At 39.8% G+C, this 22,378-nt stretch overlaps 2 protein-coding genes across 6 annotated transcripts; one reads left to right on the forward strand and one right to left on the reverse strand.

Annotated features, from left to right (window-relative positions):
* Positions 1–589: 589 nt before the first annotated feature.
* Positions 590–12,111, reverse strand: ranbp3b (RAN binding protein 3b). Of its 5 annotated transcripts, none has more exons than XM_020111746.2 (17): positions 11,919–12,111; positions 9,947–10,002; positions 9,503–9,539; positions 9,340–9,417; positions 9,162–9,233; positions 6,678–6,743; positions 6,382–6,474; positions 6,072–6,175; positions 5,684–5,803; positions 5,292–5,392; positions 5,114–5,189; positions 4,907–5,003; positions 3,799–3,926; positions 3,587–3,707; positions 2,926–3,068; positions 2,346–2,547; positions 590–1,778 (listed from the first exon to the last, which is right to left on the reverse strand). In XM_020111746.2, exons 1-17 carry the CDS (start codon positions 11,938–11,940, stop codon positions 1,735–1,737), a joined length of 1,560 nt encoding a protein of 519 aa, XP_019967305.1. In that variant the 5' UTR covers positions 11,941–12,111; the 3' UTR covers positions 590–1,734. The 5 variants fall into 5 exon arrangements, with proteins under 5 accessions (XP_019967305.1, XP_019967326.1, XP_069367317.1 ...); XM_020111767.2 differs by having other exon boundaries at positions 3,799–3,923; positions 11,919–12,069; XM_069511216.1 differs by lacking the exon at positions 6,382–6,474 and having other exon boundaries at positions 3,799–3,923.
* A 5,964-nt stretch (positions 12,112–18,075) lies between these two features.
* On the forward strand, positions 18,076–20,410 carry ccl25a (chemokine (C-C motif) ligand 25a). Its single transcript, XM_020106768.2, has 5 exons — positions 18,076–18,147; positions 18,644–18,729; positions 18,954–19,071; positions 19,467–19,569; positions 19,864–20,410. The coding sequence occupies exons 2-5, from the start codon at positions 18,666–18,668 to the stop codon at positions 19,891–19,893; spliced, it is 315 nt and encodes a 104-aa protein (XP_019962327.1). The 5' UTR covers positions 18,076–18,147; positions 18,644–18,665; the 3' UTR covers positions 19,894–20,410.
* The last annotated feature ends 1,968 nt before the right edge of the window (positions 20,411–22,378 follow it).

The following is a 22,378-nucleotide window of genomic DNA, read 5'->3' on the forward strand; positions in this document are numbered from 1 at the left end:
ACTGCATGAAAAACCTGCAGCTTTGACCCAAAACAGTACTCTGTAATGTTTGTAAATACTTTTCAAAGACATCACATTTTGTGAAACTGGTGGATTTTTCTGCCCGAACATCTGAAGGCAGAATTTGCTTCAACATTTCCATTTCCAGGAGACACTAGAAATAAACTTTCATACTGAGTCACTGCAGAACGGCAGATAGGGACGAGAGTTTTGGAGGCAGCGGCAGTTGTTCCTACTTTGAATGTATAGATTGTGTTGGACTGTTATGATAGATGCATCAAATATTCATAACCTTGTGCACAGTGTATACAAGCAAGGTTTGGTCGGATTCCTGCTCAGTGCAGTCACAGCACAGCATTCATCAAACTGTGGGTGACATACAACACATACAAAACAGATGAATCACTCATTCTACGCATTTCCTTAAATTCAAGGTTGAAATCAATTGTTTCTTTGGCTTTTACTCCACATTGAGTGTTTTTGATTTAACGCAGCTACCCATGACAATAAGTGCATCATACTCTGCTCATGTCTTACTCATCGGGCTCGTGTGCTAATAATCAAATTTAATAAGAAGAAAATTCACAGATGTCAGTCCAAAATGGTTTATTTTGTAAAGGGGGCAGTTGGAGGAGATGAGAAAACATGGTGCGCTACTAAATGATGATATATTCAAATGTACATGACATTCAAAGGGTATTACAGTTTCACTCGATTTTCCACACATGTAGTTAAGTCTTCATTCCAACATGTTTTCCAAGTGTAAATGGATAAAAAGTTTGTATATTTTCAAAATAAAAAATATAAACACAATAAATTCTCAGAATGCTGAAAACAGAAATAACAGTTACATGCAGAATGTAGACTGATGAGTTAATTTTCTTGAGAAAAAAAGGAAATAAAAAAAGGTGAATTACTTACACATCTTGTAAATTTGGAGAAGATTTAGAGGTGAATCCTTCTGCCCTTTTGTCCTCATATTTCACTCACATTAGCAGAAACTGCATTGTTTCAGACTTTTATCACTATAGTGTAGGTCAATGGGAAATTTAAGAAACTGCTATTAATGACAACTTGAGTGGTCTTGGCTAGCCATTACAAGCAGCACACGTGTTGAGATGCTTCATGAAAATGACGGCCCAAAATAAATTACATTTTCCAAAACCTAACGCACAGACGGGTTGGGATGGGGAAGGAGGGAGGATGGGACTCGATGTAGGAACAAATGACTGGATGACTAGTCAAATACACTGTGAATGAAGCTCCTCTGGATGTGTGGTGTCCAGAGGCACGGCTGTAGAGTGAGTAAAAAGGTCCCAAAGTAGAAACTGCAGTCTTAACATGTGCCATACTTTAAAATGTAGAGGAAAACACCCTTACGCTCATCAATATGATGAGCAGAAAAGTCCCAAACCAAAGCTTTGAAGTCTTTATTTTTGCTATAGGGGATAGGAAAAAAAAAAATAAAAAAAATACTCGAAAACAAAAATAAAAACACAAAAAACAGGAGAGGGAGGGAAAAAAAAGACTCCAGATATTACGCTGAATGCAGAGAAGATGAACTGCACAAGTTGGGTGAGACACTCCGGCACAGGGGGTTATTTCCTGGAGCTAGACTTCTAATATCCAAAAGTACTGGTCTGGAGGACCCATGTTGGTCAAGGGGTGTCCATGGAGATGCCTACAGCAAAAAGCTTTAACAGCAGCATCTTGGCAGGCTGTCCACGAGTGACGCTATGTGCTTCCTGCTGCCTGGCTCTCTTCTCCCTCTGAATTACCTGCAGGAAGATGAGTGACAGCAGGTTGACAAATGTTTTGTCGGCGAGCGGTCTGGATATGTGTCCTTTCAGCTGGCAGTTCATGATTAGGAAGCTACAACTAATGCAGTCTGAAACAACAGCAGCTATATCTTTCCTTCACGATGTTCAGTTTATTTTTGAATTCTTTGAAAGCATTGATTCGCCTTAATGACCATGTTGGAGGAAGTAGTTTGTGATAGTGTTGTGTTATACAACAGGTGTTTGTTATTTAGCCTTCCTGCCATGATGAATGGGTCTCTGTATAACACAACATTACATCACCGCAGAACTGTAGCCTCCAAACAGGAAGTTAAATCATCACCTCTCGAAAAACAGTTTCAACACTCAACTGAACATCATAACAAGAGATCAAGAGATTTGTTACAGGATACTTGTATTACACTGCATTTGTTTATGCTAGGTTTTCCTAATAAACTGCCAACTGAGTGTATATCAGCAATTAAATAAACTGTAAATGAACTTAATTTAAAGCAAAGCAGAGAAATTCCAAACACACACTTGAACCAAGAAATAAAAATCACTGACTTGTAGCAGGAGCGGAGGCTGGGGCTGAGGCTGAAGGAGAGGCATTGTCATCCTCATCGCTGTCATCCTCGTTGGACTGTGGTACCTCGGCCTCAGGGATGGTTGTTGCCGGTGTCTCGGGCTCCTGCTCCACCCTGCTCTTCAGGGCCAAGATACGGTGATGTAACGCTGCAGCCAGCTGACCTACGTCCTTAGAGCTACCCTAAAGGAGAGAGACACGGGTACAGACAAGTCAGCCACACTGAAGAAGAAACACAAACCAGAATGTAGAGCACATTCCTCCAACAAGGCCAAAGAACACAGTTCTCTTGCTCTCATGATGGAAAATAAAATAAAAAGTGAAGCACTCTGATAGTAGTCACCAAATTGCAAACTCATAGATCTTAACAAATATGTAAAGATCAAAAAGCCTTGCAACGTTAAATGATTCAAACAATTCCAGGATTTGCAATTGAATGTATTACTAAAACATAAAAAGTCTGTTTAAAATAAATCCCTGATTCTCTCTGCAGTTGAGGTAACAATGATCAAATGTGGACAAGCAACATCAATTACCCTTGTTTAAAGAGGACAGACGTACCGATATTAGGAAGACCTTGACCCCCTGGTCTTCTGTGTCCATGGCAGTGATTCGTACACTCTTCTCGCTGGCCTTGTCCACCTGCATCTGGGGCCAAAGTTTAGTGTTGAGAATCAACCGGAGGCTGCCCTGGGTCCTCATCACTGGAAAAATGTAACCACAAACAGCAGCATTGAATTACAGGAGCAACCAGCCACATGATTCACTGTGTTTTTAGTCTGTGTCATTCTACCTGACTATGATCTCAGTAGTAACTGGGATAAAAATAGTAGTAACTATAGTGTGGATATTACAAGTGACTATGTTGTGTGACCTTAAGCATAAATACAGGAGTAAGAAATGTTACCTAATGAAAACACGATCTAAAACTGTGATATACCAAAACATGCCAAAAAAAACTATATTCTTTTAAAAATAAAGAAAAATTTCAAAATCTATCTGATGACTTTTCTTTTTACCCATCACCAACCATTTAGTGGGTTGAACAGTTTGTAGTGGCATTTAGTCCACTAAAGGGCTCCCCCTTGTGTTCAATGTCTTGTAATAAACATGGCAATTGTTATGAACTATCTAATCACAGCTCTTTCTAGCAAACAAAACCAACCAACCAGAAAATACATGCATTCGAACAGTTATCACAGAACTATAGAAAAATGATTACCTAGACGGGACTGTAGCGAGCCGTCGTCCGTCGATGCCATATCATTGAGCCTCAGCAAACCCCGACCTCTCTCTATCCACGACTGAGCGGTTTTCTCAAAAACATACAACTTACACTGCATCTGTAGAAGACGTGCAGACAAACAAGGACTGTAGCACTTCCTGACACATTTATTTAGTGCATGTCATGACTCAAGAGAGCCCGCCCTCTACCTGTAAAACATTGCTTTCTGATTCCTCTCCAGTTTTGACGTCGACTTTCTCTAAGATGCACTTCTTGGCTGTGGCTTTGGTGTACGCTGCTGCAGACTCCTCCAAAGACTCCGAGACGCTGTTCACTGCTGAGATGAGACACGTCAGTGAGAAATTAGCGCCTTGCTCAAGATGTTTGGTCCCTTCACTTTTCATCAACTCGTGTGCGTGTTTGAAGTCTACTCCTCCTTCCAGGATATTATATTGTGACTCAAAAACAATATTTTCCGCAGATTGTGGACTAGACAGTGCTGTAACTGTGAAGGACACATGGAGGCACTCAATGACTCTCTCCAGAGCTGCAGAGGCCGCTGCTGATCATTCACAGAAAAGATCCACCTCTCACTTTAACGAATGTCTGAGCAGGCAGCAGCTATGAAATGCTGAATTTCTTTTCATTGTCACTCTCAAGGTCCAAAACTCTATGTTCAGCATTATCTCATCAAATCAGGGACCCCAAAAAATATATACAGAAGATAGAATATTGGCCTTGGTTGCAGTGTATGTTTTCATGACTGTTTGAGCTACATTCACAGTCCCTCATGGTAAAACATTCATCAAACCCAATCTTGCAGTATTCTTACATTTGGAATCTGTTATTTCTTCCCTATAACAAGCAGGAGATATTTCCAAATGATTTGAATTCACTTCACACTCACACAAATGTGACACAATCCTCTGTGGCACCTTATTCCTATTTAGCAGTAATTTGTATGCACTGTGAATAAACTGCGAGTCTGATGGGAAAGAGAGGGGACAGTTAAATTCCCTCTTTAGTGTGAAAATGTAAATTAAATCAGTCACTGCTATCAATACAGAAACCTGCATTAATGTTTAATGGTTGGGGTGCATCACTGGTGCTATGGAATGTGCATCTCAGATTGATGTAACTTGTCCAATAGATGAAACATATTTCTGTTGCTGGACTATAATGTCTGATAAACTGATTGTACAAAATTGTGCAAGGTCTTTTTTATTGTTTAGAATTGTGAAGCCAGGTGTCTCTAAAATTAACAGTCTTATCAAACACCAAGCATAGTTTGAGTAATCAGTGAGGTTGTGTTTTTACCCTTCTCTGGGGTGGTTTCCTGTGATGAGGGCTCCGAAGCAGGAGTAGCCGAAACCTCTTTATTTTCCTCATTTGCAGACTCACCCTTGGGAGGGCTCTGGAAATACAACAAACTGTGTCACTGGAACTCGTTCAAAGCTGAATAATTAGGAGTGTTGCCGATTTGGCAAATTGCAGACTGTCTATGCAACAGGCTGTTTGACTCACCAGAACTCTTTCAGACATGTTCTGCCCAAAAACAAATTTTGCTCCACTGTCTGTACTGTTTGTGGCATTTTTTGAACTGAAAAGGGAAGAAAAAAAAAAAACAGTAGTGAGTTTATGGAAGTTAATCATAAATGAAGATGAGTTTCTAAAAATACTCAAAGGAGGACAAGCTCATTACCTTGGGGTAGAGATGTATTGTAAGAAATAATTAGTGCCCTCTGATTGAGAGTCCAGTGGCACACCATCCTTTGACTTGCCTTCTGTACTGTTTTCCTCCACCTAGAAAAAACTCTGATGTGTTAGATATGGAATCACGCAAAATCCAAGCTTAAATACAAACAAACACAAATTCACGAATCTATATTTAATGCAATCCTGACTAACATGTTGCAGTGCTAGTGACAAAATGTGGACCATGAAAAGCTAACATAGGGTGGAAATTCAAATAAGGTGGAAAAGTCCTTCCTGTGAGAGCCACCTCTAATTGGGATAATCTTTTTGTTTGTCACATATCAAGTTTGCATGCTCTGTGTAAATCTAACTGGTGTGAACAGTTGGAGAACAACTTACTTTTGCTCTGTCTTTGATATTCTGACCAAACACAAAAGATATTGCTTCATCTGTCTCCTTCTTCTCTCTCCCACCTCCATCGCTGTTACCACTTGCTCCATCTTCCTCATTTTCATGTTTCTGAGACAAGAAAAACCAACAAACAAAAAAACAAAAACAATCCTCTTTTGTCAATTTTCACAATTTTTTTTTTTTTACCACATGGCAGTTTTATAAATACTCTTTGCATTTCTTCTTACGACATCATTACAAGCACAAAAATATCCATAAGTCTTCAGATGTTGTGTAATGAGCTTCAAGTTTTGTGATTTCCCCACATTTCCTGAAGTCCGTACTGAACTGACTTGACAAAACAAAGCCATTTCTAAAAGCAGATGTAGGCACTCACCAGTGACTTGGTGGCCGAGTGCTCTGTGTTGTTCAGGAAGAGGGACTGTGTCACAAGTGCCCCATCTGATGACTTTTTCACACCATTGGTTCCACAACTGGAATCTTTAACGTACAGACAAAAAGAAGATTGATCATTTACATTATTGTTTGTTTACCGTCCCTACTGAAACTGATCCTGTGACACACATGCAGAAAACACATAAGTCATCAGTATTGACAGATAAAGAAATATCAGACTAAGAAGATTTTAATGAGGAATAAAAGTTTTTAATCAACTAATGCGGGCAGGTGACTCCAAGCTAACTCACTGGACTCTATATGTGATTTAGAGGGTGGTGCCTGGAGAACTGCAGGGCGGAGGACACTGCGTTGTTGCTCCTTGGGTTTCTGACTTGGGACACCTGCAAAAGACAAAACTTGTCTCATACTTTTTTTTTAAAGCACAATAAGATGTTTTAGGTCTACGAGGTCAGGTCTAGATGTACCTTTTCCACTTGTGAGAGGGGTCATATAAATGAGTGTAAGTCTGGGCTCAAGTTCATGAATTTGTTTTCCATTTCAGTAAACTCGGTGAGAGACAATCTTTATGAATGAAACAACCAACCTGAACTTGGTGCCTGTCCATGTATGAGAGTTGGTGGCTTTAAACGGAATCCCACAGGCTTCTCCTCTGGCGAGTTAGAGCACAGGAGGAGACAGACATTAAAAAAAGATCCAAGAGTTACACAGCAACTTACAAAGGGTACATTCCCTTTGTCTTTGCACTTTTAAAACCACAACATCAGTTACCACAACAACCCTTGTAGAGCCTCAATAGTTGTCAAGCGCGCCGACTCCTGTGCCATAACATGACGGGCTCTAGGGCCTCTGATCTATTTCTACCTCTGTCTCTCCATCTCAGCAGCTTTATTAGCCTGGCATGACCTGGACTAAACCAGTGCTTAAGTACAAAACCTAAACACTGCAACTCCCCTTTCCCTCAACATTTATGAGCTTATCCCCATGTCGAGCAAACATTCATGTTTAATTATATTTCATACTGTGTTTCCTCAGCACAGACCCCAAGCTACCAAATTCATAGGACAAGGAAGAACTACACACAGTTGTACAATGATTAATAAACAATACACACAACCACATAGCAATCTACACAAGTCTGTTTTAAATGAAGAAAGTCTTTTGTTTGGTAGTGAAATATAAGCAATCATTATGTCTCGTGCTGTTGCAGAGTTTCTGCCTGCCATACCTAGTGTACCTTTGTATTGAAGTAGTTGTGCCAAGAATCTGTGTTTCAGTTTACTGTGTTCGTCTTTGTTTCCATTTTCAAGTTAGTACTTTATGTAATGTGCTTATTAATTATACCCCGTTAGTTTGCTCGAGTGGATCCCCCATCCTGTCTGTAGAGCTGGTGACATCAATTGTGGCGATAAGAATTATAGGCTGACACTAAAAATAAGTTATCAAATAAAGTCTTAATCCATTCATAAGTTTTTTAGTTTTCCAACATATTAAACACATTTGACTTTAAATAATTCACAAATCATACACAGTCCAAGTGCAGTGAGAATTTCAGTTTATCTTTCTTGGTGAATCATCAACATATTTTTAATCTCTTTCCTCCCTTCTGGCAGAAATCTCATCCTGTTTAGAGTAAGTCCACCACGGTTGATTTCAATATTAATGAAGGAAACGCCTCATCATTGGACAGTGATTCTGATCCGTTTTACATGCCCCCTCTGGTAAAATGCATGTGGTGAACCATAACCAACATTGTGTCATACACTGTAAACAGAAAATGATCATCTCTTAAGTGATAAATGTGATTGATTGAGTTTGACCTAAATCACATCAAAAGGATGGTGCTGGCATGGAGCTGAGACCTGAACACGGTCTGTACCAACATCCAATTAAAATTCAACTGAAGCAGACATGTGCTGCCAAATTGGAGTCCTGAACCCACAGCTATATGTTTTAATTTTTTGAAAGAGACAGAAAGATTTTCTCACTAATTTCAAATAGGTTGTATGTGAACTGTGACTATATGCGAGGTCTCTTCAGAGGTAGACACAGTGGCCCACCAGCAGAAACTACCTTATAATCCCTGATAAGCCAAATACCAGCACATGACACAGAGGAATCTCAGAACAATAAACCCTGTGCCTTGACCAACAGCCAGGTAAACTTTGCCTCTTTAGAATACTGGCATCATAACATTTGGCTGATAAACTCTGAACTTGTTTCCTATCGCACTTGGCAGCTCCGACTGTCATAATTTAGAACGGTTACAGCGACATTATGTACAGGCATCCTCATGAGTCAGACAAGGTCATAATGTTCCCACAGTGAAGAAGCTACTTTTTTAGCAAGTTCAATTTTATGTAATACTGAAAATGAGTTTACCAGGCTAATAAAAATTGATATGATTCTCCTCTATGCTTGTTATATTCCACTGTCCAACACATGACACAAACTGACACAGACAACTGGTACGGCCCGAGACAGAGAGGACACGGGACCGAATTCCTTTTAAAATAACTGAATCTCAACCAGACCTTAACACAATAAATGAGCCTAACGGACAGATATCCAACTTGACTGGGAATGCACTAATCTGGAATAGCAAGTTTCTTCAGACTTAGAAAACATATTCAAATTAATACATGTAACAGGGACAATAAGGAGTTATTAATAACTTGTATGTTTTAACTGAACAACTGCACTCACGCATCTTCAATGTACATTTAGTCATTGTTTCCATTTCATACAACTTATTACTCATGATAACAGAAAAGAGATCTAGTGTTTTGACTTGACAACATTTGACCAGCGTGACCACAAATAAATCTGTTGGACCACCAGTGAATTCCTCCTCTGAGGCAAAATGCGAGTTAACCAGAGCTGGGAGGATTTGAAAGGGGAACATTTGCAGACAGGGAATAGAAAAAAATGATTTGACATCTTATTTGCAACCACTGCTGTTACGACTTTAAAAAAACAAACATCCTCAAGAATGACTTTTGATTTATAATCCATGGACATGTGGCCTTTAACTTGCAAAGAGGAACTAATAATGATCTAGATGTCTCACCTGGCTCAGAGTCAGAGTTCCCAGTCGGAGACTGGCAGAAACTCGAGGGCATGAATACATTGTTCTTGGGAACTGCAAAGTAGGACAGGCATTGCACTCAGCATACAAATCATTGTGTACACCACAGGCAATCAAGAAAAAAACAAATGCTCTTGGTTTGGTCGCCATTGGCCCTTACCAGAATGTGGGGGTGGAAACGAAGAGGTCCTTTCCCTTTTCACTGGGGGGCAATAGCTTCCCTCGTCTTTGTCTGAATCTGAAGGTGGTAATAAAATATTAGTTTGAATAACTCTGTGAGAAATTATAAACAAAGAAAGTGGCAGTTTGGACTTGAGATTCACCTTCTCCATCCTCTGCACTTGAGCCTTCTGCAGATCGCTGAAAGAAAACACAACAGGTTATTTAGTTTCTCTCGAACGTTGGTCCTTATCCTTTTAAATCACTACAAAGTTGAGAACACATAAAAAATGAAACAAGGTTGCAATAATGGATAAAGATGAGAAATGGTATTCATGTTTTAACACATTTGACTGGAGATCAACATACACTCAAACTGCAGTTAATTTGGTTTATAAGACTACATTACTACACGCATCAATGTAGACCTAATAAACTGCCAAAATAGTGTATTACTATTCTTAGAGACAGGCCATTTTTAGCTGAGCATCTATTCTGTGATAAGGTTTTCCTGAATGAGTCCAGGCTTAATGCAGGTGTTTAAAATCGGCTAAATCCCAACATTTGTTTTCAGTCTTTGTAAACACTTGACATCTAGAGAAACTTACCTTCTGTGCTTTTTCTTTTTGGAAAACAAACACAGGAGGCGCTATGGCAGGCTTGTCTGTTAAGAGAAGATGCAGGCTTGTCATTCATCATATTTATACTGTAGGGTTGAAAAAGTAGTTAAGGCAATTGACTAAAATGGCCTTCACCCCCCCCTTAAAAGCAGGGACCACATCAATGTTGTTAAGGCCGTGACAATATCCAGTAATAAAGAACTTGAGTATCAGAACTGAACAGCAATATATCCCGCAGAAATTAACATATGATGTAAAAAGTCGTCCATAACATTCCATATGAAACAGATTATATGACAGATAAAAAAGCTGTTTCTTAAATTTACAGGTTATTCAAGTGTCAGGTTTAGCTGGGCCAAGAAAAGAAACTGTAAAAGGGAAGTGTGAGAACAATGTGACGAAGGTGGCGGTGGAGAAAATACATTTAAAAAATGTTGACCAACTTGACTTTCAAAAGCACCATACCATGCAATACTTTACACAATGTGTAGAGCTAAACTAAATCCTCCTAAAATACCAAAACAAGGGGACGAGATAAAATAAATAAATAAATGAAAAGGCAATATTGTAATAACCACCTGTACTTAATCAAACTTTGTCACTCCATAGTGCAATGATGCTCGTGTGACCAAATGGGGGGATTTTGTCAATTTATCCCACAAATATTGTGTTAGCACTGTGAAGCTATGATCACAACCAACAAGGACACGAACCACCAGGCGGGTCATCATCTGAGCTACCATCAGGGCACTTGATGCGTCTCCCTCCACGGTGTAACCTCTGTCAGATGTGTAATCCTGTAACGTTACCAGACAAAGGTTTCCCTCTGTCTGGGTTGGGCCTGTGACACTGAGCAGGTGTAGCATCGTTCGTGAAAATGCTCCAAATCCACGACAACACGCAGGCGGGCACGTGAACTGTGACCAGACCCCTGTGTCACAGCCCCTCATGGCAGAACACTGGCTGTTTACGTACGCTGCACGTTTTAATGGCAGAAAACATGACAATAACGTGTGACCTACATTTCACTACTAATCGCCCAGCTCTGTGTTCATCTCTGGTTTTCCGCTGCTCGGCTGTCCTGTCGTAATGATTGCTAGAAATCCAGCATGCGACACCGACGTTCACTTCTTGAAACTCGGGCAGCAGGAGACGTCCCCCGGCTTATGTTAACCAGCTAGCATTTGCTACACATCTGAGCCACTCCAGCAAATAGTCGCCACCGCCGGTTGTTAGCTGAGGGGGGCAGAGTGTGTAGCTTAGCTGGCCGGCTACAGCTAGCTTGCTAATGCGCTCCATCCCGCGTGAGTCATCTCACCGGGGCAAGGACACCAAGATGCTCGCTGGATTCTCCCACAGTTGACAAATCAACATGATAACAAACGGATCTGACTGAGGACACTCAGCACATGTCCATGAAGAAGAGATCACACTAACGCATTAGCTCCTGTTTGACGTTCCAGGTTCTACGCGCCTGAATGGACCTGAGAAACTCGTCTGCATTAACAAACCATGATGTGAAACTGTGAACGTCTCATAAACCTGCAGCTCTGTTACAACAGTAGCCTTGTTAGCTCCACAACGATCCACCCAAGGCCCCGGCAGGCTTCGGTTTAAACCCACAATAGATCGCGCAGCTCGCCGCAAATGGCAAAACACAGCACCTATAAATAGCCGGGTGCTAGCATCGGGGGGCTAAGCCCAGCTAGCGTCGGGCGACGTTCGAGGGCGTTCCGAGGCGCTCCAGGAATTACCCGCACCCCGGCCAGTTAGCATCGTTAGCCCCGCTCGCTAACGCCGTGGTGTTGCAAACGCCGCGGGGCTCGTGATTCACCGGGACTCGGCGCCAACCCGCAGCCACGCAGCCCCGCTCCAGTTGTCGAACGCGCGGACGGTGTGCGGGCTCCGCTCGTAACGCCGCGGCGGCCGTATTGTTTTTCTCTCACTGCCACTCACTCACCTTCGTTTGCCAAGTCCGCCATTTTACTTCGACGCTCAACACACCCACAACCCACCGCGCAGATAACACACGGGTCCACGCAGGGATGTGTTGTCGGCGGCGGGGCAGCGGCGCGTTGAGGCCGTTTACCGGGGATGTTACTCGACCCCTGACCGCGTCCGGTCCCCGCTGCCCGCCTCAGGAACACCGCCTGTCATCACCGGTCACCGCGAGAGTGTTTTTATTTTTATTTTTTTATTTTTTTTAAAAATCCAACGCTTTTTTTTAATCAGCCCCAAGAAACCGATCAAAGTTCGCAGCAACTCACCAGAACCTCCGAGAAACGTGATGAGCTGCAGGAGGATGACACAGACTTACAAATACAGTTCTTACATAATCAGGATTTAGTTCGAACAAACTTTGCTGATCTTAAAAAGAATAGTTTGACAACTCAAAAGTCCTCTACTGACCCTTCCCTGACCCTTCAAGCACTCCTCAGTCTTCCTCAGTGTCTGTAACTTATTTTACTTTATTTATTTCTCTATTCGTGATCTTCACGTTGTTTTGCTTTTGAATTTCATTTTTAACCCGTAAAACACCTCGTAACTGTGTTTTCAAAGAAGCTATATGAATAAAGATTATTATCATCATCAATTACAGTACTAATAACATTAATAACAACATCAGCAATAATAACAATACGTCATTTATACAGGACATTTGATTCATAAAATGCAGCTCAAAGTGCTTTAAAACAAAATCACGATATAAGATCAAAATAAGAGCGTGCTAGCAATAAAACAACGATAGGATAAAAGCATAAAACTAGCAAAAGGTATAAAAAGAAGTAAAAAATAATGACGCTGGTGTTAAAAAATAGGTCTCAACATAATTATAATAATGACGATATGTGAGACAAATTGACAGTAAGATGACTTGATGTGCACATATGACATTCTGGTGAAAGTGCACAAGAAAAATAAACTATATGAGAAATATCCATTTCAGCAGAAGCTCCTGAGGAATAACAGTCATGTGTGACAGGCATGAGTGGGAGTCATAAGCAAAGATGAGTAATTTGTGAAAAAATAAGACAAGGGATGATTCTAACAATATATTATTCCCAGTTTGAGCAGCATTCAAATCCTCAATGTTCAGTTTTTAATCTATTTCTTTCTCAACACACTTTTTACTGTTCACTCTTGTTTATGTACCTCTCCAGTTTCTCCCCTAGAGGTGTCGTTGCACAGGTGGTGAATGTGAACTAAAGCAACATAGTTGACATTTCACTGATTCAGATTTTCTTCCCCCTCCTGTAATCACCATGTTGACGTTTCTACACGCGGTGGCGCAGTGCTGCCTCACAGTGAGAGGGTTTGAATCCAGCAGACAGTCGGGCCTTTCTTTAACAAAGTCAGAGAAAGACTCCACACGACAGTGACAAAACAGGCATGATTGATGAGAGGAAATAAAATCCAAACAAAAGAACAAACTCATTGGTGTGTTCTGTAATAGGTCAGTAATGTTAAGGATGAGGCCCACGATGTTTAACCTCAATCTTTGGAGTCAGTTGAGGATGTTTAGTCATTTACAGTCACAGTCTGAGAAACATGTTGAACATATTTCCTTCCTCATACAACACTTTTTGGATGTTTTGAAACCGGGATTTTTTTTTTCCCAGCTTCCCTTTTTTGTTGCCTTTGTACCTATGTGGACACTTTCACTTCACTGGGAATCAAACATGAAAACATCATGGACTGCGGATTTGTTCCTATAACTGTTCACAAAAGCAGCTCCAGTATGACTGAACCCTGGATTAGCTCTTGTGCAGAGACTTAGCTTTAAATCAGATTCTGTGAACATCTTTTCAGTTTGTCTTTACTGAGGATTAATATCTGACATTTGTGTTTGAACAAACTACTTTCATTTGATTTGTGCTGTGTGCAGACAGTGGTGTGCTTGTCTGCTAAAGGCAAGTTAAGCTTGAGATTAACTTCCCCCTGCTCAAGATAGTCATCAGTTTGAGTAAAACCTTTCACCCAGAGGTAAGTTCAAAACCAAGATGCCCCACTGTGCTAATTTATCTTCACATGAACACAACACAACACAACATAACACTAGGGGGGCAAAGCACATACCTTGACCAAGGCCAAACAGTCATTTCACAAACTTATGAATATAAAATGTTCCTGATTTTTATCATCGAGATCCATGATTTCTTTTCTCTGGGGAAACTGAGAAAATGTTGAAAACCCCATATCTTGCTATGTTTGCCAACAAACCAACCAACAAATGGACAGGGGTGAAAACATAATAACAAAACATGACGTGACACAATTTAATGCAATGTAATGTAACATCCTCCTCATCATCCATAGTTTTAAAAGTGTTTGCATTAAAGGAAGAGGCATGTAAAATCATTTGCTTTGACATCCTGTAACCTGAGGTAAGTTTCAGAAAGTTCATAAAGCACCAGTATGTTCAAAACATGAGAATAAGTTTATAGGGCCACAAACTGTTTCGTAATTCAGAGATGTAATCGCATTTCTTCATTTTTGCAATTTGTAAAACCTTCCAGACCAACTGGCATCACAGGAAAACCGCCATAATGAGATCATCTTTTTACGACCTTGTGGTAAAGAGATTTAATCACTGATCACAATTGTAGCCTCTGTTGTAGAGTGAACCCCTTTTTTTCTTGCTCTGACCTTCTTTCTCAATCTCATAAAGAAACAGAGTTGAGGCAGAATTTACTGGACAGAAATAACACTAAAATCAACTGTGTTTGTTTTTTTGGTTCAAATTATGGTGAAGGAAAACTGAGTAGAGAACATATTTTAAGACTTTGTATTGCTCAACAGTGACCCAAAGTTTTCTGAAAGAATACTTTAAGTTTGCCTTCAGGCAGGACTCCGTTTACAGACAAGCCACTGCATGTGTTTATGCTGTTTGCAACAGATGGCCCTTATCTGTCAGTAGAGCTCAGCTTGTACTTTGACAGTTTCCCTTTCACTTCTTTTTTATTAATCCATCATCACCATATGATTAGTCCAATGTCCACAGTGCATTTATGAGTTACCATATTTCAATTGTTAGTAGGCCACAGACATTCATTCCTGCTTAACTCTGATTATAATAAAGCTAAATGTTCATTGTACATTTTTGTGTTGTCTAACATATTAAACCATTCTCTAGAACAGCTTTCAACCACCTGCCCTGAGAAACTAGTCCACACATTTGTTACCTCTAGAATAGATTGCTGTAATTCTGTATTATCAGGATGTCCCAGGAAGTCTGTGAAAAGCCTCCAGTTGGTCCAAAATGCTGCAGCACGAGTGCTGACAGGAACTAGAAGGTGAGATCATATTACTCTTGTCTTAGCTTCTCTACATTGGCTCCCTGTAAAATTGCGAATAGAATTCCAGATCCTGCTCCTCACATATCAAAGAGCTCACAACACCATATCATCCAAATAGATCACTTCGTTCCCAAAACCCAGGCTCTCTTGTGGTTCCAAGAGTCGGTAAGAGTAGAACAGGAGGTAGAGCAGATACCAGGCTCCTCTCCTGTGGAACCAGCTCCCACTCTGGGTTCTGGAGGCAGACACCATCTCTGCATTTAAGGTTAAACTAAAAACGTTCCTTTTTGATAAAGCCTGTAGTGGGTAGTTTAATTTAACCTAAACTAACCTAAGCTTACCTATCCTGACCTAACCTAAACAGCAAACAGTAACAGTAAAGTAAATACTAAATATACATCTCTACTGTAGTTTTTTTTATACCAGGTGCCAAAGTAAAGTTCCTTACACGCTGATAAATGGCTTCTTGGACGTCATCTTTCACGCATTCATAACGACTGAAAGATGAATCAACATCTCATTGTATGAAAGGAATGCTAAAGGCAACACAGTGTATCATCACACAGCCTCATTCCAAGTTCCCTAGGCGGTGGACCATCATCTCTCCTGACAGCTCAATGCCAAGTTACACAATCATAAACAGGAATAGAGATAATAGCAGCCAACTATAATTTTTTTCTCTTGTCAAAATCACTGGTTGATTTGCCAACCAACATTCAGATCACTTTCATGTTGATCAAACCCTCAAGTCATAAAAGACTGAGGTAATTCTGCATCAAAATATATTAAGTTGCATTTGCACCGCCTTAGAGGCTTAGAGAGGGAAGAAACATTACATTTGCAGATCCTTGCATACATCATGATGCACAGTCATAGGGTTCTGCAGCAGCAGTACACAACTGAAGGGACCGCCAGTATCCTGGAGGCTACGGAAATGAGGAGGGCCATGAAAAGCTTCACTGGGCCTCAGCAGGGTGGGTGTGAGTGCTGGTAAGAACATAAACAGTGAAGTGTGCTATCAGATGAACACTCAGGCACACAGGGCTCATTAATATCTGTCAAAGTGTTCAACAAAGAGAGCACAGCAGTTTATTTACAGGAATGAAAAGGGAAAGCTGTGGAGGATATACTCTGTGACAATGCTGACAAGTGCTTTTAAGTTTCTCAACTGTCAGAACACAACATGACTCAAGGGAGGAAAGTTCAAATATCTGCGCTACTGAAGTTTCACACATCAGAGTTCAGCTCAGAATACAGACGAGCATAACGGAGACAGTCAACTAGCTTTTAATTTTAAACTAGTTTATTTTTCAAACAGAATGGTACTCAGCAGAGCACAGTCGACCACTGAGGCCCAACAGTCCCCTTAAATTCATTTAGGCTGCATCAAACTGCTCGCAGATCTCTTCATCAAGATCTTTGCATCATTTGTTGGAAAATTGACAAATGTCCAAAAAACGTCAGAGCTGGTAATGTGGGAAAAAACTGTCTCAATCAAATCTACTCCAACTCTATTCTCAGTTGACCCGTACTCCACCCCTCCTCTAAGGTTCAATTAACAGCTATGGAAACCTAACCTCCTTGGTGAGCCTCACATAGCAACTCAATAACTTAGCAATATACTGACCTAAGTTTCAAACACAATAATGAAGGAAGTAGAGAAACATCCTCATATCACTGATGTTGACATATCTGACACCGATCTTTTATATATTTGCATTAATATGCTTTGAGGATTTATTGACTTATTATTTGTGGTTTCCTGTCAGCTCCTAGAAAAAAAATGGCTCTACCACATGTTATTTTAGTTCATTCTTTTATTTGGAATCACTTAGTGTCACTTATATAGTGTTAACACTCTACGCAGTCATCATCAGCTATGTACCTTTTTACAGAGGGATCCATTCAGCTTAGTTTTAAAGAAAAGACATGTAACATATGGTGTTTCTTTCACGTAGGTTTGGAAAAACTTAAATGATACTAATAGTTAATAATAGTAATGATAATAATGATTTATGGCCTAATACAACGTGTGGGGAGGGGCTTCCACATACATTTAGAAGTAAATGTGAAACAATAAAGAAATGAAGACTGTGAGTTCATCGTTATCATGCTGTTTGTTATCAAATGAAGCTGAGGGGATTTCACAAACAGCAGGTTTGTGAAATTTGAGACAGATCTGTCTCACGCATGCCTTCAGATGAGATATTTATGGAGAAATTAAAAAAGTTTCATTCCATTCTTCAACATTAAATATCTGACATCACATGTTATGGGAGTATCAGTCATTGTTTATCATTTTGGTTGTAAACAAACAACAACAACAACACAGGAAGTGCCTTTGATGAGACTTGATTGATAAATATTAGTCTTTATAAGTAATTTGTACTCAGTGAGTACTATGAGCACTATTATGTGAGGCGGAATATGTCTGTCAGAGTGAGATGTTCAAACCTTGTGAGATGTTAACAAGCCAGATTCCAATTACAGGAACCTATGGCAATATGGGAGTTAATGTCATGGTAAAAAAATGGCCTGTTTCCTCTTCCTGATCTAAATGTATAATCATCAAATGTTTGTAATTTGATAGAAATGTTTTCACATAAATTTACTTAAATCATAAATATGTCCAGCTCTGCTTTTTTGAATCCACAATTTGACATAAAGGTACATGTTAAGATTCAAATGTTTGTATTCAGCAACAAAGTTTTCATGTGTCTTCCTTGAGCTCTTGTGGAATAAAAAAAAAACGAAAAAAATGAGCTCAGGTGCAAAGTCGAGGTTATTTATGGTAATATGATATCCGGCTGAGTGCTACATAAGAGCGCCTCGTTTGCACAAGTTGATAGATGCAAGACGAGAGAGGTAAAGACGACACCTGGAGCAATAGAGGTGAGTAAATGTGAAACTATGACTAAAATTAAAATCTGTTAATCAGGCAACAATATTTTTCTTATTAAGCACGGAATATGTCTGTAAACCTTTGTAAAAGATGTTTATTTTCTTAATTTAACTTAATTTATTTCTTCTTTATGTTTTTTACTTAGCGATAACAGCTCACATTAATGCACTTTATCAGGATCTAAATATGCTACATTTCAAGAATTGTATTTTATTTATTTTTCAACTGAATGATTAAAATCTATAACCGAATGACAATAATCTAAATACGGGATACATTTAGAGTCAATAGACATAAAATGCAAACGTGTTAATGATTTATTCAGTAAAATCCTGGCTGAAGGAGGCTGAGGTATATTCAGAGGTGAAAGGAGAGTGGGAGTACACAGATTGAAGTTAACACAAAGAAGCAGTTCAAGGTTCATGGTTTCAGGTGTGGCCGGAGTCATAAAGTAAACAAATTCTCTGACATTTCTTTTCATCTCAGAGCTGCAACTACCGACTGCACCATGCGGTTCATCTTGACGATCTTCTTGCTGAGCCTGTCCTGTGTGTGTCTCACGCTGGCACAAGGTAAGGGACTGTGGACGGACACTAGTGTCACATTTACAGGACGCAATAGAGAGCTGTGAACAAACAGCCAAATAAAATAAAGGGCCAGGGAGGCTATGTTTATATTGCTGATTGTGCAAACAGCCTTTTGATCAATCGACTCATGTACTTTATCTATGTTGAATAATACATACTATACTGTTGGTACGGGTCACTGGATTGTACCTGACTTTACTGTCCCTCAGGGTCCTATGACGACTGCTGTCTGAAGTATGTGAAAAATAAGCAGCTATACATTCAGAAACATGCAGTGAAGTACAGACGGCAGGAGCCAGACGGAGGCTGCAACATCTCTGCTGCGATGTAAGTACACATGCATACACAACAACACATCCACTTCAAAAAAGTGTGCAGCTCACACAACCTTAGGACATACAAGAGGTATATTAGTTTTCCAGAGGTTGTCCATTATCAGCTCCATGATCTCCTGACACTTGAATTAATTTGACTTTTATGTGTGTTTGCACATGTGTGTTTCTGTATAGAATGTTTGGGTGGATAAATGTTCAAGTATGTGTGTGTATGTGAGTATACTGTATATGAGTATGTATGTGGATATTTTGCATCTTTGATTCCAACACTGATTCCTATTAATCACATTAGTGTGTTGTCTGCTTCAAGTTCAATAGATTTTACAGCCTTTCTTTATTCTTCATGTTTCTTATTTACTTGTTGTTTCTGTTTCAATGATTCTGTAGCTTCATCATGAGGAGGGGGCGTATGTTTTGCACCGACGGCAGTGAGCAATGGGTCAAGAAGCTGATGAATGAGATTGACAAAAGGGGCAAAGAAAGGAGAAAGGTGAGTTTACCATAGTTGTTGCACTTCATTACTCTCCATGAGGATCTCTTTATCATTAGATTAGATATACTTTATTCATCCCACAACGGGGAAATTTACATCAGTGTGAATCTTTGTATTGAGATTTGTTTTTAAATTAGGAATAAAGCTAGTAATACTTTGAAATACTTTGACTGCATTGACAGATGTATTCTCTTATTCTGAGACTTCAACCGAGAATTAACCTTTAAATAAAAGACAAGGATTTGTGTAGATTGACATGTGATAGTTAATAAAAAAACTATTTCTTCACAGCACCATCGACAGAGGGCGAACAGAGGCTGAGGGCGTCAGCCTGCTGCCCCCGTTTGTCCCACCGCCCTCTGGCAAATCTTAACATTGAGCAACGGTGGTGGCATCTGACTGGAAGGCGGCCAAATCCTGTAACATTGTACCTTTGGTTTCACTATCTAGAGAGACGAGGGTCAAAAGCTTGTGTGGCAATCATGGCAGCACTGTGTTCTCTGGGGTTTAACAGTGGATGTGACTGAGCGGTCGCCACATGTACATTCAACAGCTGCTTCAGTGAAAGTGTTTTCTTGCCTTTTAAAACATCAGATTTTCAATAAGCTGCTTAATGACACAAATGGTGATGGAGAGTAATTAATATTAATTATTCGAATATTTCTTGTGTGATGTAGCCATGCTTCTATCAAATATGTGTGCAAACAGTAATTGTTAAATTACTTTCTGCAGTGTGTGTCATAATAAAGGAGAAGCCGAGTCATTAATTTCTATATTTTCATATATTTTGTATTTCATCTTGCAGTGTGTGTTCAAATAAAAGCATTACTACAGTAAACATGCTCAAAGTTGTTTATTTACACATTAATATATTAATGTTCTTTGTGTTATTTGAATTCAGACACATTTTTACACTTTATTGTCTTACAAGAATGGGCATCATGGGAAATATTTCTGTTTTACAGCACAAGCTCGTGAGTTTGGAGAAAATTAAAAGTTTGAATTGTAGGTTTCCTATTATCCTAATGTGTAAGAGGCTTTTAGGAATAAGTTGTTTTAACACAGGGCACAGCAGCAAGAAAAACCACATTTATTTATATAGCACCTTACAACAACCAAGGGTTGACCAAAGTGCTTCACAATTGCAAATCAAACATACACAAACAGCAAACACAAGACAAGAACAACAGTTTCAGTTGAAGGCTAGATCAAACAAGTATGTTTTTAGCTTGGTTTTGAACAGAGGCAGGTCAGTGGTGGTGCGTAGCTCAGAGGGCAGTGCATTCCAAAGTTTGGGACCTGCCACTGCAAATGATCGGTCACCCCACTGTTTGCTCCTGGATCGGGGGACCTCTAGCAGGTGCTGACCAGCAGAGCGGAGAGCTCTGCCGGGTTGGTGGAGCTTCAGGGTTTCACTTATGTAGGTGCTTAACCTACTTAACTTAAGAACTGTGTCTTTATGGGGCTTCAACCATCAAACATTTCCAAACACTTTATGGGGAAAGAACAGGTCGTCCACGAACCAGAACATCAGTGGTTCGATGACTTGCACCTTTGTTCCGCGTACTGTTTTGTGATGGAGGAATTGCTGCACATAGATCCACTGTATGAAAATGTATGTGTGAATAGCACTTGGAGTCATCTTCAGGACTGGAAAAGCACAAATACAAACCATTTACCAGCTTCATGAAGCTGCTTTAACTCTCATATATCACCTGATAACATCAAAATGAATGACTGTCATTGTTAAACATGAATATTCTGAGAGTGTTGTCCTAATGCAACACATACAAATAACAGATATGTAAATACACTTCAAGAAACCCACTGCCTTTCTGCTGATCACTGAAATACAACACAAATCTATCATTTATAATAAAGGAAGTGTTAAAATCACACATTCACCACTTTTCCCAGTGGATCGCTTTTTCACATAAAAGTATAATATTTCTTGGCAGAGTGTCACACGTTTGTCGCTCCTATTTTTGATTTTTATCTTCTCAAAATTCTGTGATCCATGCAATTCTATGTTTCATGCTCTGACATTGTGGTTTGCATATTTATTTAAAATGTATTTAGTTTTCCTCTTGACGGGTGAATATTTCTAATTGTTGTTATTTGTGTGTGTGTGTGTGTGTCTTTTCAGCCATTTGGACATTACTGTTGTTTTGCTTTGCGTGGGATCTGCAGCTCATTAACTCAGTAAAATCCCACAAAATTATTTTTTAATGTTTCAGTACAGAGAAGAAAATCTGCAGAGAGAAAGCACGTAGCACAAGTTTGAACTTCTGGTGTGTTGATTCACAACCGACATGAGGGTTACTCTCTTTTCCTAGAACTGCAGTGACATGCAGCTGATACAATCTCTCTGTATCTGCGTACACTGATGACTTCCACACATTGGTGCCATGCAGAGGCTTCAACTTGCAAATTGTAGTCATAAAATCCTGCACATTAGTGTGTTCATTTTTGTTTATCAGACAGGTATTAACACATCCTCTCTCCCAAGGCCCGCAGATACAAGGTGAAAATGAGCCATTGTTGTTTTTAAGTTGTGCAATCATGAAAATCCTTCATGCACAAAGTATTTGCTTTGTGCTGCCAGGGCAAAGGTGATAGATAATAATTACACAGACATTAATGGTATATACTTCTTATATATCAAACAGTTTGTCTAATAGACTGGTTCTAATAGAATCTGGTTGCAGCTTGGGAAGGATTTTGGAGCTGAGGCCCAGTTTCTTCTTGTGTATGTCAAAACAACACTGACAAGTGTGCTACGCTTGTATGCATGGTGGGAAAGAAT

This window comes from Paralichthys olivaceus, chromosome 16 (genome assembly GCF_024713975.1).
Source record: "Paralichthys olivaceus isolate ysfri-2021 chromosome 16, ASM2471397v2, whole genome shotgun sequence".
Taxonomy (NCBI): domain Eukaryota; kingdom Metazoa; phylum Chordata; class Actinopteri; order Pleuronectiformes; family Paralichthyidae; genus Paralichthys; species Paralichthys olivaceus.

Coding starts and splice junctions, on each gene's coding strand:
- ranbp3b (XM_020111740.2), bottom strand. CDS start 10,030: ATGACAAGCCTGCATCTTCTCTTAACAGACAAGCCTGCCATAGCGCCT. Junction 3,069..3,586: donor CTCGCTACAGTCCCGTCTAG/GTAATCATTTTT, acceptor ACATTTTTCCAG/TGATGAGGACCCAGGGCAGC. Junction 1,779..2,345: donor AGCCTCCGCTCCTGCTACAA/GTCAGTGATTTT, acceptor ATCTTCCTGCAG/GTAATTCAGAGGGAGAAGAG.
- ccl25a (XM_020106768.2), top strand. CDS start 18,666: ATGCGGTTCATCTTGACGATCTTCTTGCTGAGCCTGTCCTGTGTGTGT. Junction 19,072..19,466: donor TGCAACATCTCTGCTGCGAT/GTAAGTACACAT, acceptor ATGATTCTGTAG/CTTCATCATGAGGAGGGGGC. Junction 19,570..19,863: donor GGGGCAAAGAAAGGAGAAAG/GTGAGTTTACCA, acceptor ATTTCTTCACAG/CACCATCGACAGAGGGCGAA.